Here is a 15,348-nt window from a genome sequence, read left to right as displayed (position 1 = left end):
GAACATGCAAAACTTCAAGCACAGCAAATGTACTTGGCAATAATAATAAGGGATGGCATCCTGATTATAGTTACAGATTTGTAGCCTATAGTTATGGATCCATAATTGGGGTACTAATAATTGTGATTACAATTGTGCACCATTGCCACAATTTCAAATGCCCCCTAAACTGAACTTAATAGACAGCAGCCCATTAATTCTATCTAGATTGTGAAAGCCTGGACAATGCCTCTCAATTGTACAACACAAGTATTTTGTCTAGTGGTGGCCTTGTGTATCCTGATTTGAGGATGTCTCAGGATTGAGGACATCTCAGGATTTATGATATGCGAGTTTGAACTTGCTATGAAAGTAAATCCATAATAGGAAGCTACCTAAGTCAGGGCCGGTACATACCGACATGAAGTGGTATGGCGGTGGTGAAATAAGGACTCAGTGTGATTCAGCATCCACATTCGCCAAGCCCTTATACTGGCGCCATTACTCCATAAGGCTGTGGCCCCATCTGCATGGGGTGCAGCCTGGTGACATAAGGGCGCCAGAGCTCCCAAATGGGTCTACCAGAAAGTGGCATCATAAAGGCTGCATTGGAGCTCCTTTTTTATCCGGATTGTTGCCGCAGCCATGCAGTTGCTATGGCAACAATCCAGAGAAGAAAGGGATGGCCTCTGGCCGTCCCTTTCTTCTCATCTGTCTCATGCCTCAGTTTGATTGTTTATTACATTTGACACATAGAAATTTATCCAGCATTTTCCATATTGATGATTATGGCACGGTACACACCGCCAATAAGTGGCATACCAGTGCTGATACTAGGGTTAGGGAATGTGCGGCAACTGCATGGTCCCTAACCCTAGTATGTAGTGACAGCATTACAATGGCGGCGCCCCACGTACACAGGCGCTGCCATTGTGACATAAGTGCCACACAGCGTCTGCATGGCACCACACATCGCTTACGTTGTGAGTACTCACGACATCACTGCAGCACTGCAGAAAGAACCTAGAAATACCGGGTTCTTTTTGCTCCGCAGTGACGGCGCACCGTTTGGGGCCTGCGCTGCCCCTGTGGAGAAAAAACGGGCAGCGGCCGACTGCTGTTTCTCGGCTGTCTGTCCTGGGCCTATGTGTATAACTTGAATTAAACCAAAGGTGCTAGTAATTATGAACTTTAAAACTAGTTTTATGCCCAATTCCTTGCAAAATAAACCCAAGTTTAAAAAAAAAAAAAAAAGCAGACATTTGCCAATTGATTTTAAATTTTCATGGAAATGTCCAGAAAGTCAGCGTAATTTTAAATTTTAATTGTGTTCACAATTAGTATTTGGACATTTGCCTGCATTGCTGTCAAAAGCCATTTCTCAGTAAAATCTTCCCCATATGAAGAACTGATTCCTAAAGCTATTGCTTCTGTTCTTGGGGTTTTAATAGGTTTCCCCCAGTTTTTTTGTTTATCTCCCCCCCAAAAAAATGTTTAGGAAAAAAAAAGATTGGGATATATTCCACCATGTCACTAAATTCTATAAGTAATAAAGGGCTAATAATTTTATGGTCCTGTGATGAGGTGGATTTTTGCTTTTTGGGGGGGAGGTTGGTTATAGAGGAAAGGACTGACAAAACCATTTCTGAGTATTCCTTGCTTAAGAAAACCATATGAAATTGATGGGGTTGCAATGAGTCAACAGGTGACTTGACCACATGTACATACACACATATCCAACCAAGTACCATAAGTTCTTGATCTAGAAAACTAATGATGGTATTACTTCCAACACTGATCTGGAGATGTGTAGTATATGTAGTGGCAGAACAGGCTCTTAAAGTACAATTATCTCCACTTTTCATCCGGACCCTTTAAGCATGCCTTCTGGTCTTATTCTACAAAATTCATTTGCATGTGTCCCTGGCATTTGATTCTGGCGGGATACAAACCACCATATAGTACGTATAGGATACGTACTAGGGTTAGGAAGGGGTGGTGCTTCCGCACCCCCCTAACCCTAGTACGTATCCTATACGTACAAGATGGCGGCACCCCTTCTACATGGGCGCCGCCATTTTTACGTACTGGACGCATAGCGTCCAGACGTGTCGCGGCGCCTATGACGTCGCGAGTCCGCGCCAGGCGCCTCGCGACGTCATAGAGGCGCCGCAAAAAGAAGCTCCGAAATGGAGCTTCTTTTTTGCTCCGCGCGGAGCAAACGGCGGCGGCAGGGAAGCGCCGCAAAGCGGCGGTTTGTATCCCGCCAATGTGTTTCACTCTCAAAATTATGAGTAAAAATTACAAACTCAGATTCTGTACTTTAGTCAGGATATTTATTGGTAATAATAATCAAAACATTGCAAATAATCAAAATCATTGCAAATAATACATACAATATTCTAAATTATGAAGTCACTTATCCTAAATAATGTTATTGTTCCTTGCCATCAAGTTATTTCTCACTTGTGGCAACCCTTAGGATTTGTTCAGATTTGTTTCTTTAAGGCTAAGAGAATGTTGCCCAAGGTCACTCAGTAAGTTTTTATGGCTGAACAAGAATTTGAACCCTGGTCTCTGAGTCCTAGTCCAACACTCAAATCATTACACCACTCTAGTTCTCCAGTGACTACCAGCTTACAAAAAGCATCAGCATTACAAAACAAAAAACAACCATATATGTTTAACCTTTACTGCATTAATACTCTGAGATCTATTTTTATCTTTATCCAGAGCCTGCCAATAGCCAAATCCAACTTCTAAAATTCCCCAGCCAGCATGATCATATTCTGGTAGTTATAGTAAAAAAAAGTAACTTTTCTAAACTCTGGTCTTGCATACTGTGCACCTTGACTTTGGGAGGGGAGTGTCATTTTCTATTTAGGCAGCAAAATGTCTTCAACCTGGCCTACTAGGGAGAAGTAATGGTTTCTTCTTGGATCTTCCTCTTGTCTCCCAAAGATGACTATCTTGTGGCTCTTCAGATGTTGTTGGACCACAGGTGTCACCATCCCCATCCAGCATATCAAATGATGAGGATGGTGGGACTTGCAGTCCAACAACACCTAGAAAGTGTCAATTCCACTTACCCCAAATTGTTGGTTATCTTTTTGCAATCAAAAAAGGTTATATATACCATTCATAAATATATTTACTTAATTTTAACATATGCAAGTCTAAACCCAGTTGCTGATCCTAATTAGAATAGAACCATTGAATCACCTGCTAACTGGTGAACCAACCAATATATTATATGGCTACTATAGTTGTAATTAGCAATTGGAATTAGGCCCCCCACTTACTTTAAAAATATCATATTCTAGAGGTGAGATAAACAACCGATAGGTCATTAGGTGGCCTTTGTCAACATTAGGAAAATACTAATTCTACATAATATATAAAACAATATTAGACTAATTTCAGGAGCACAGTATACTGTGCAGGCTTTTGAGGCCTCCAGAATTCTGAGTCAAAAAGTGTGATGAGGTTAAAACAAAATAATCTCAGATATGCTGTTCTGAACTCCTTGGAGAAAGAACAAGAAACTGATTGTATAATTTGGAGGATAAGTAAACTTAAAAGTGTGCTTAATAACTTTGATTCAATTTTTAAAAATCTTCTAAATGATTAATGCTGTATTTTATCAGGTTATGTTCTTATTAAAATCTTCTATGTTACTGCTTTTCATATACAAAAAGACTGGCAAAAATGAGTACAAAGTTTCTAAAAAGGCACACACACATATTTAATTGAATTAGTTTAAATTGTTATAACATTTTGCAGGTTCATTCAATACAGGTGTTTTTAAAAAAAACACCACATTTTTAATTTGATTGGAATGAAGTTGGTTTCTCTAAATGAAATTTATTTTTATCTTTATGCATCCTATCCTATCATCAGTGATAGAAACAATTCAAAGCAATATCAATGAATAAAACTGTCTATTCAGTGATTCTAATCATAGCCTGTCTGAATAGTTATTGCATAATTTGCTTCTGCAAGTCATTAGAAGTGTATGGTATGAAGCTGTTGAGCATTTTTCTAAAATCTACTGTTCCTGGGAGCTTCTTGTAGAGAGAATGTTTTCTGAATTCAGCAGGAATGTAGTATAAGCCATCTCAACTTCCTCTTTGGAGCCCTGGAAAAGTGAACAGAAACATCAACATTATTCATGTAGCCCATGAGCAACAGGAGCAATACAGGAGACCTGGCTTCATGAGGCAAAATTTGAGCCAAGAATGTTCACGGCATGTAACCACTTTGCCCACACAGCATCTACCAAGACCTATAGCAACATTAGCAAGATTGGGGCACTGCTGTAACTATTTAAGAGCTGTGAAGATGAAAGGGAGGGAAGGAGGTGAGTGAGCTGTGGAGATGGCCTTTCATCTTGCTACAGTTCATTAGAGAAAAAGAAAGAAAGAATAAAGATAACTTGATAACCTTATTCCTCTTCATTTCTTTAGTATATTTCATTGGAGATGAGGTGCAAACCTCGCTGCGCAGTTGCTGCCTTCCTTCCCTTCTGCATAGCAGTGGCCCCATAGGGTTTAGTAGCTGCAGGTTGGAGGCAGGAGACATGGTGCAATCGGCTAGATAACAGACATGGACTGTAATCCAATAGCACCGAGTTCCTATTAGACACTGGTAACACATAAAGTTTTCCGGGGGGAAATCACACTGCAGTTTTGTAAAGGGGAAGGTTGATTCTTTCTCCCTGGCTTTCCAATAGCAATAGCAAACCTCTAGAGCCAATCATTGACTTTTTGTGTCAGGGATGGAGATGCACCTGGATGCTATCCAGCTGCCATTGAACAACTGGGGGAAGCATTGAATGGGGGCGGGGGAAAGGTACTACAGAGCTCTTTGTGCAACATGCAATAAAACTATCCCAGTGTAAGTCACCAAAGGGGCACTAGACTTTGTTTTATTTCCTTCTCCTTTTTCTTGTTACGTAACATAATAACAATGCAAGATATGTGTGAATTGATATTATGCTGTGCAGCCCTTGTTGTAAATCAGGCAATTGTCTAAGACACTGGAAACACTGCTACTTGCAATAGACTTGCCAGTGTTTGTACAAGGACCTTTGGCAAATGTTCAGTTCATGTGCATATGAGGTGTACTTAGAAGAGCTATATCTACATAGTCTTTAAAAATACAGGCGCTTCATTCTTATTTGCCTCTCGACAATTTATTTTTAAACTCCTTCTTCCTCTACTTCAGAACAGTACTATGTCAGTGATTACTGAAATTTACCATATTTTACAGCATCACTACTATAATGGCTAATAATACTCTTCAAATGCTTTCATACTCACTTTGTGGAGACAAAACTTCATTTTTGTGCAGGAAAAAGCAAAGTACTCCTTCAACAATAGAAAGCAAACTTTAATAAGGATTGTTGTTGTTGTTGTCAACTGCCCTCGACTCAACCATGCCTCATGGTGACCCTGCAAATGAGGCATCTGCAAAACTCCCTGTCCTCCACAGTCCCATTGAGTGTATCCATCTGGCATGCAGTCTTCCTCTCTTTCTGCTGCTTTCTACCTTTCTTAGCATTATTGTCTTTTCTAGTGAGCCATGCCTTCTCATGATGTGGTCAAAGAATGACAGTCTCAGTTTCATCATCTTGGCTTCCAGAGAGGGTTCAGTCTTGATATGATCAAGGACCCATTTGTTTGTCTTTTTGCCTGTCCACAGTATCTCAGCAGTCTTCTCCAGCACCACATTCCAAATGAAGGTTATTTTTTTTCCCTGTTGGCTTTCTTCACTGTACATGGTGAATATATTGACTTGGACAATTCTGACTTTAGTATTCTGTTGTGTATCTTTACATTTTAGATTCTTGTCTAGTTCTTTCATGGCTGCCTTACCCATTCCTAGTCTTCTTCTGATTTCTTGCTAGCAATTTCCATTTTTATCAATATTTGATCCAAGGTACAGAAACGCTTTAACTATGTTGTTTTCTTCATTATCTAGAAGAAACCTATGTAGATCCTCTGTGGTCATTATTTTTGTTTTCTTTATGTTCAGCAGTAAATATAGCTTTGCACTTTATCCTTTTACCTTCCTTAGTAATGGTTCTTATCCAATGACATTTTCTGCTAGTAGTATGGCATCATCCACATATCTTAGATTGCTGATGCTCTTTCATCCTATCTTCAATCCTCCATTGGAATCTAACCCTGCTTTTCATATGATATTTTCTGCATACAAGTAGGGTGACAGAATGCATCCTTGCCTCACTCCTTTACCAATTATAGAGAAATCATTCTGTTTCTCCGTATTCTGTTCTAAGAGTAGCCTCTTGTCCTAAGTACAGATTTCTCCTCATATTTTAATTATCACTACAGTTAATTCTGTCTGTGTGGATTGTAGCAATTCTGTTGGAATATCATCTGTTCCTGGTGATTTATTCTTCTCAATATCTCTTATGGCAGTTTCTACCTCGCTCTCGGGGATTTGAGGTTCATCTTTGTATGATTCTTTATTCCACATGTCAGACATTTTTTCATCTCTGTTATATAGTTCTTCTGTGTATTGCTTCTATTGTCTTTTTATTTCTTCCTGATCTTGTAGGATGTTCCTTTTCTGATCACAGAGTATCCCTGCTTCTGTTTGAACTTTCCTTTAATAAGAATACCAGAAGCCATTAAAAGGTGTTTTATCCTGCTTGTAGTTTGGAATACATAGCAGATTGCTATAGCAATGGACCTTACTGCACAGGGCTCCTGGGACGGGCTGAGAATGGTCCCAAAGGGGCCAGGAAGGGAACGGAACAAGTGGGGCATGCATTTTACTGCACACAAAGAAGTCCTTCACTCGTTCCATTCCCCTATCTTCTGTTCCCATTCCATTCCAGAGGAGGTGATTTTTGAGAACTGTTCTTAACTTCCGTTCCATTCTCAGCCCATTCCACGGAGCTCCTGTGGTAAGGTCCAATGTTAAAATAATTTTGCTTGCTCTTACCCTCTTTGTCTTCTTTGATTTACCAGCCTCTTTAGGACTGCTCGTAGTAATGATATAATCTGTAAAGAATGAGAAAGATTAAGAGATTGAACATAAAAAGAATAGGAAGCTCTATTTGTTATCTCTATACTATTACATATAAATTTTATTACTGAATGACTCTGTCCTGGGCCCAGTGCTATTCAACATCTTTATTAATGACTTGGATGACAGAATTGGGGGCATACTTATCAAATTTGCAGATGACACAAAATTAGGAGGAATAGCCAATACTCCAGAGGACAGGATCAAAATTCAAAATGACCTGAATAGACTAGAAAGCTGGGCCAAAGCTAACAAAATGAACTTCAACAGGGAGAAATGTAAGATACTGCACTTAGGGCAGAAAAATGAAATGCACAGATATAGGATGGGGGACACCTGGCTGAACGAGACAACATGTGAAAGGGATCTAGGAGTCCAAGTAGACCACAAGTTGAACATGAGTCAACAGTATGATGTGGCAGCTAAAAAGGCCAATGCAATTTTAGGCTGCATCAATAAAAGTATAGTGTCTAGATCATGGAAAGTGATAGTGCTACTATATTCTGCATTGGTCAGACCCCATCTGGAATACTGTGTTCAGTTCTGGGCACCACAATTCAAAAAGGACATTGAGAAACTGGAGCATGTCCAAAGGAGGGCGACTAAAATGGTGAAGGATCTGGAAAGCATGTCCTATGAGGTACGGCTTAGGGAACTGGGGATGTTTAGCCTGGAGAAGAGAAGGTTAAGTTAAGGTGATATGATAACCCTGTTTCAATATTTGAAGGGATGTCATATTGAGGAGGGCGCAAGCTTGTTTTCTGCTGCTCCAGAGAACAGGACCTGGAACAAAGGACTCAAGCTCCAGGAAAGGAGATTCCACCTCAACATTAGGAGGAACTTCCTGACAGTAAGAGCTGTTCGACAGTGGAACACACTTCCTCAGAGTGTAGTGGAATCTCCTTCCTTGGAGGTCTTTAAGCAGAGGTTGAATGGCCATCTGTCGAGGGTGCTTTGATTGAGAGTTCCTGCATGGCCAGGGTTGGACTGGATGACTCTTGTGGTATCTTCCAACTGTATGATTCTATGACTCACTATCCTTGTTGAAAAACACCAAGTTACAAGTAAAATAGTATTTAAATAATGATACTTACCATCCATCTGCCCTATTTGGGTCTCATGGGCTTCTGCCATGCACACGTTGTCCTTTGCCCCATATTGCCTTACATTTTCAAAATCTGTCATGCTGATGTTTGTCCTGTAGCTGCCAACTGAGACCAAGTCTAAACAAAGGAGAGAAGATAGTCAGTACTGTGCACCTCTTGCCACCACTGTTCCCCAGGAGGTTAATACATTTAAAACACATGTTATAACCTGCCAAGCACCTCTGAGGTACTCTGACAGTAGATAATGCTATGTTCCTAGAAGGGCACCTGATGTACCATTGATTTGATGAAATCAACATCTTGCTGTTAATACAGAGTAGGATGGTACCAATAGGATGGTATGTTAATCACTTGAGGTCCCACATACAGCAATAGAAAGCTCTACTGTACTTGTGGTCCCCACCAGTGGTGTGCAAAGCATGACAAGTAGGTCTGTTAAATCCTTTTGTATCTTTGAGGTACGAACCAACCTGGCCTAGGTATTGGTGTTCTTACCCCCCTCTCATTGTGTTCATTTGGAAATAAAAAAGAAACCAAATAAGGGGGGGGGGGGGAAGAGAGAGAGAAAAATCTTGCTCTTTTGGATGTGTCCTCTTGGCAGGACTTCAGATATAGCAATTGCTCTCTGCCATAGAACCTTCCTATGACCACCAGTCAAGCCTATGGTATAAATGTGCAATCAGGATGTAAAGGATATACTCAAATGTTCTCATTCCTTATGAGAAAGATTGCCTCAATACATCAAGACATCCCATTTAAGAAAATGAACAGATATGAGGTTTTGTGGAGTTTTCTTTTTTGCATGTCTGTATTTTTACCTAAGAAATTGCAAACAAAACAAAACAAAAAAAAATTACAAAAAACATTGGATTTTGTACAAAAACATCACACAAAATAAGGTTTTATGTAAAATGCAATGGTTTTTGTAAAAAAAAAAAAAAAAACCTTTTCCTGATTTTATTTTTCAAAGAGGTTCTCAAATGCAAAAGAAATCAACAACTGGCTTTCCTTCAGAGCAAACAGGCACAGAATTTTATTGCAGATGGTCTTATTTGCCTTTTTTCTATTTATGAAAGCCATAGAAATTGCAAATGGAACTCTGGAATTGTAAATGCTAGAATGAAACAATATTTAAATTAGCTCAGTCTCTTTATAATTTAGCAAGAAGTATAAAAAATTAAAATTAAATCCTATGCAGGCCACAACTGGCATAGACTCACCTGAATGCTTGAAAAGCCTAAATTTCACAACAAAAAAGACAGTGACCAGGAGCAGAACTATTATTCCAAGTGGGATCAAAACAGAGAGAAGCACTGTGGAATTTTTACTTTCTTCATTGCTGGAAAAAAATTTAATGGACATATTACTAAATTTAGAATGATATAGATAGTATTCTACTTCATACATACTAAGATTCTTCAGAAGGAAAGCAAGCTAATTCAAATGTAGCATTACAGCAATGTACCGATTTTCTTCATATGCTCCCCCTCCTATATTGTCTTCTGGCATAACAAGGCAGAATTCAGAAGTTGCTGCTTTGAGGTTTGATTAACATATGGTTTCTCTATAATCAAAACAGAGAAAACTGTAATTCATCTTACCTATGAGGATGGCTAGTTTTTATTAATTCTAATTGAAATTAACCACAGTATAGAATTCAGAAAACATGGAGAAGTAGAATTATTTCAAATGGAGAAGCAGAATTATTTCAAATGGAGGAATGGGGGCAGCATCGTTTTAGTGATGTAGGTGCATGTAAAGTGTGGTGGGTTGACACATATGTCTTTTTGGACATAGTACAAGGATGTATTTGCCAGGTCTCTGTGACACATTCCAGGAGGGGTTGTTTTTGTTTATGCTGTTGCTGCTTACCTATTGGGTGGGGGGGGGGGAGTGGGGTGGCAATTCAGATGAAGGAGATATACCTGCTGTGGGCTGGGCAGTGCTGGGAATCCTGAACCCCACACCTATTCTCTCCATTAAAAAACACAATCAGAATCCCTGACTTTTCTCAGTCTCCAGATGCATGGAGAGCTTCCACACATAGCAAAGACTCTCCTCTTCATATTGTTCCTCTTCACATATGGAGAGCAAAAAGGAAGATCTAGTGAACTATAGCACAAGTTGAAGGAAGACACCAAGAGGTGTGCTATCACAGAAAATGAACAGGCCACTGCTGAAATTCCCACTGCAGAAAATTGTGTTAACAATTTTAGCAGATTTCCATGGTGTGAAGGAAGACAGGAGAGCATCAGATGGACAGGTCCACAGAGCACCATAGACTGACAGGGTGGAATGTCTCCTTCCCTTCTCAAAGGAAAGGCCAAGAAAGAAGTCTACTCCTATCAGAGAAAGCAGGATCAATTTCCAGGGCTGCAACACATGGAAAAGAGCTACAAAAATGGTTGGGGGAGAGACATTTTGTCCACCTATGTTTTCAATGAATTCAGAATTTGACATTGTTGAGTGCAACCCCCCCCCCCCCAAAAAAAAAAATATATTCTATTGCTCTGATGAAATCTTTTCTTTGCAAACTATTGCCAGGTTCAAATTCAGTCCTAGCCTCCTCTGAATATCTGGGCCAGAAAGTAGGTCCATGAGATTAAGCATGAAATTTTAAAAAATGTGTAAGCTCTGCTTTTAAGGACAAACCTGCATGAAGTGAGGAGTAAAAAATGTTCCCTCTATCTAAAATTTGGCTTCAGAGCACAACCTTTTCCTCCCAGCCATATTCAGTTCTGGGATCCAAACTATGAGGCTGTACAGATGGGCAGCATCCAGTTGCCCCTTTAATGGCCGGATCGATGCTGCAGCAAGCATATGCTGTGGCACTGATTTGGCCTCTAGGGAGCACAAGAGGGAGCTGAAAAACCAGCTTTTTTTTGGTGCCCTCTAAAGGGCAGCAGAGCCACAGTGGTGAGGCTTCCTGGCACCCTTTTGGCACTGCAGCATCTAGATGCAGCACCAGGGCCATCCCATGATGCTGTGTGCCGTCTAGAAGGGCACAAGGCATCATGATGTGATGGGACAAAGTCACAGTGTCCAGCATGTAGATGCTGCACCATGGCTTTGCCTACAGGCTGTCACAAAGTGCCAGTCTGTAGAGCCCCCAAGTGAAGCAGAAAAGGTCTCAGAAAGAGAAGATACAGGGGTTGCTGGTTGGGAAGATAAGCTGCCATGGCTGGGGGGGTAGGGGAAATCTGTAGATTTCATCCAGCTCCCAGACTACATACTACAGCTCCAAAATCTTCAGACTACTGACTATATCCCCCTATGCTAGCTGGGGGATTCTGGGAGTTATATTCTAACATGTGACATCCAAATGTTCATATTTTTGGAATTTAAACCTCAAGCTTCCTCCTATGCTGTTGGAGCTGTTCGATAGTTACATGGGCTCACCACCATTCTGTCTCCTTTGGGGCTCATCAAGTGCAAATTGTTTATTTACCTATTGATTCCCAAGCACAAACAACTTGGGGATAGCTGCTTCTTATAGATTCTTTTGCTTCTCTGTATATAGTACTATCCTGAGACCCCCTTCAACGCTTTAACAGTGACTTACCTGCTTGCTGGAGATTCAGCCTTGGCTACCCCATTTGCTTTGTTTAAGGGAGAGTTTCTATTTCCAGCATTTATTCGAGGAACAACATCATCACCAGGCCTCTCATTGAGATTGAAAGGTTCTTCAGCATTTTGAAGTACTATTTAGAAATGTTTGAATAATTAATAGTTAGTAGCACAGAAGGCAGATGAAAGAAAGAAAGGAAGAAAGAAAGAAAGAAAGAAGAAAAGTACATTGATTATGCCTAATGTCCAGGGTAATAATCAGATCTTGGAAATAACTAATTATAAATAATGAGTGTTGTTGTGTGCTTTCAAGTCATTTCCCACTTATGGTAATCCTACGGAACCAATCATAGAGTTTTCTTCGTAAGATCTGTTCAGAGGGCTTTTTCCTTTGCCTTGCTCTAGGCTGAAAATCTAACTTGCCCAAGGTCAGCCAGTGAGTTCCCATGGCTGAGCAAACCCTGGTCTCCAGAATCATAGTTGAATGATGGACTTATTTGCTCTCAGAAAATGTCTATACAATTTCTTCCTGGTTTGTTAATAAGATATGAGGGAATTCTTAGGTTCTTAGTTCTTAGGCTAGCAGTGAACCTGGCCAGGCTGTTATGCCATATTCATTTCACTATCAGCTATGAAAGAAGCATGGAGGCCCTCACATATTATAACATGCCCTAAGTGTAGAGTTAACACCCCCAGTGTGCCTGTTTAAAGGTAGATAATGTAGAAGGTATAGCCTTGCATGTGGTTCCTCTGATCAGAACTGAGGCTCACCTCCTTGCACTTGTAGATACAGTGCATATGTTTCTCCATAATGGCCTCCTTTTCGAACTCCACACCAATACCATCCTTGATCTGACAGTGATGTTTGGTCAAAATTCAGAGACAAAATTCTACTGCCTTTATCACAGCTAACTCCCAAGCCAGTTTGGTTTTGTTCAGATGAGATAAGAGGTTCACATCCAGTGTTTTTCCACCTGCACCAATACTTCTCATAATCAGCATATTTACATGGGTAAGTGCATGTTATTGTCAATGGAGAGCCAGCAACAGCTTGGATTTCATTGTCTACTACTAAATTAGGTTGTCCTGTTTCAGAAAAGAGAATAAAATGAAAAGAAAAATGGGTAATTATTGAATATGTTGAAATTAAATATACATAGAACCTAATCTTTAATTTCAATAAATGAATGGATGGCTCAAGCAACTTATTATTATTATTAGTAGTAGTAGTAGTAGTAGTACCCCTGGTATAAATGGCTGAGAAGCAGAGGAGTTCCAAGGCTACTTGAAAACATTTCCTATTTCATGATGCCATGGGGCAGCTCCTTTCTGGATACATGTGGTTCCATGGTGACCAGAGGGCCTTTTGCCAGCTACAGAGCTTCCAGGTGTGAAGCTGGCCCTTTCCTATCCACCAAAATCAACATATTCCCAGTGAAAATGCACCACCACCTATGCTGCACTTTGTATTGAGATGAAAGCTCCATTAGAGCTAATCCAAATGGCAGATGATAGGATGTTTAGATCTTAACAGGAAGGAATGGGTTATACCCCCTGCCATGATAGTGATTCTTCTTACTCCACAGAACTCCTCTTTGCACTCCTCTCCAGTCAAAACATTGCATTAAATCAAATAAACTTTAAAATGTCATATCTAATTTGTTCCTGTGTATGGATTATGTGCTCCAACTGGAGTTAAATTCCTTTGAGACCAAGTCATCATATTTAGAACATGAGATATGTGTCAAACAGATTCTTTTTGGAACTTGACAAAAGGAGCATAAAAATAAGAAACAAAAAATGTGTTTTGGTACCTTCCACAATCTTCAATTCTGTGGATGATTTCCTTTCCTGTTCTCCACTTGTCATACACCAATAGTATCCTTCATCCTCATTACGCAGTTGGTTCAATATGATGGTATAGGTGCCATTCTCTGGACTATTGTGCATCACTATCCTTCCCTCATAAGTATCGTGGACATATCCTAAGTTGTTTATTAAGATGGTACACCCATGTTCTTTCCATTTGCACCAATATTTGATTGTATTATTCTCTTTAGGGTCATAATGACATTCAACAGACACCGAACCATGCCGGACTCCATTTAATATTGGTTGTGCCTTGGGAACCAAAGCCTCTGGATATAAATAAAGAGCATGGAAATATATAATTATATAATTATATTTATACTATGTTATAGCTATATTGCAAATGTATGAATTTAAACAATATCTGACAGATTTATGAAAACCAGAGTTCTCTGCCTGTTACCCACCTTCATAAACATGGATATCCAGTTTCTTGGTTTCTCCTTCTGCCCCATAGTTCCCAGCTCCACAGAGGTATAACCCTGAGTCTTGCTTCTTTAGTTGGGTCATAATGATGCTGAATGATCCAGAAATTTCAAGATTGCTTAACAGAACTTTTCCTTTATAGAATGGGTCAATATTTCCATGTGTATCAATGATAGTGGAGCAGGTAGTCTTTGTCATCCTGCACATGTACTTCCTATCACTTGCGTATTGATCACCAAAGGCACAGGATATGGTCACAGATCCATGCTGTTCCACATAAAAGAGCTGAGCTTCTTCAGGTACTACTGAACCTGATGTAATGACATAAGGCATTAATGGGTGAGTAGCTATATCTATTATCTATTTTCATTGTACTATGTTGTACTGCAGTACCATGTTGTATTGCAATCTTCTAATACTTTATCACAATGCTTCTTTGACAAATTATACTATGATTACATATATTATGAAATATGACTACACCATATTACTACATCAGCTGCCACCTGTTTATGCTGCATTGAGGTATAGCAGGCCTGCACACCTCACGATACTGCTACCAGGTCTTCACAATTTCTGATTTTACTAGTTAAGTACTGTTTAAATAACATGTTGCCTTGGAGGCTCACAAATTGTCCAGACTTGTTTTAAAAAGTGTCAGACATTCTGAAATAAATAAATATTCCCCCTACTGGTAATTTTTTTTTCTTTTTTTATTTTTTCTATTTTTTAAAAAATTTAAAATTACTTTTTATTTTTATTCCCCATACATATAGTATATCCCTTTATATTCCATTCTTTACTACTTTATCTAACTTTAATTCATATTTCTTTTCATCATATATTTTTCATAATTTCCCCCTTCCCCAAGTGCTCCCCATCACCCGAGCCTGTCTTCTTATTACTCTATCTCCAGAATTGTAACTCTTCCTCTGGTGGTAAAACACCTCCTTCTTTTCCTAAAACTTTTTGTACAAATGTTTTCCATATTGCTTCGAAATCATTTCTCTTGATTATTCCTCTTCTAAACTTAATTTCACTAGTTAACTTGTCATTAATTGCTATTTGCCAAATCTCTCTATACCAATCTTGTATTTGTAAATCTCCCTGGTCTTTCCACTTTTTTGCTATCATTAATCTCGCTGCTGTTAATAAATTTGTAATTAAATCCTTTATAACTTGGGTGCAGTTAATTTTATCATATAGAGATAATAACGCTATCTTTGGACTAAATTCTAAATCAATTTTTGTTATTTCTTTTATCTCCTCAAATACAATTTGCCAAAATCTCCTTACGGTTCTACATCCCCACCACATATGCATATAAGTGCCTATCTCTTGACTC

The 15,348-nt window shown here is 39.3% G+C and overlaps 1 protein-coding gene across 1 annotated transcript in view; it reads right to left on the bottom strand.

Annotated features, from left to right (window-relative positions):
* Nucleotides 1-2,293: 2,293 nt before the first annotated feature.
* Nucleotides 2,294-15,348, bottom strand: part of PIGR (polymeric immunoglobulin receptor) — a 39,730-nt gene continuing 26,675 nt past the window's right edge. Inside the window, exons 5-12 of the mRNA XM_089514476.1 lie at nt 13,985-14,314; nt 13,523-13,846; nt 12,480-12,794; nt 11,704-11,842; nt 9,362-9,480; nt 8,130-8,258; nt 6,952-7,010; nt 2,294-4,117 (exon numbers count right to left, since the gene is read on the bottom strand). Of these exons, the coding sequence (XP_089370602.1) occupies nt 4,028-4,117; nt 6,952-7,010; nt 8,130-8,258; nt 9,362-9,480; nt 11,704-11,842; nt 12,480-12,794; nt 13,523-13,846; nt 13,985-14,314 (1,505 nt within the window). The 3' untranslated portion in view covers nt 2,294-4,027. The remainder of the gene's footprint in view (nt 4,118-6,951; nt 7,011-8,129; nt 8,259-9,361; nt 9,481-11,703; nt 11,843-12,479; nt 12,795-13,522; nt 13,847-13,984; nt 14,315-15,348) is intronic.

This window comes from Sceloporus occidentalis, unplaced genomic scaffold, assembly GCF_023333645.1.
Source record: "Sceloporus occidentalis isolate IW3139 unplaced genomic scaffold, rSceOcc1.0.p SCAF_3, whole genome shotgun sequence".
NCBI lineage: Eukaryota > Metazoa > Chordata > Lepidosauria > Squamata > Phrynosomatidae > Sceloporus > Sceloporus occidentalis.
Note: the sequence above shows the minus strand (reverse complement) of the source record. Positions and strands in the feature narration are given on the sequence as shown.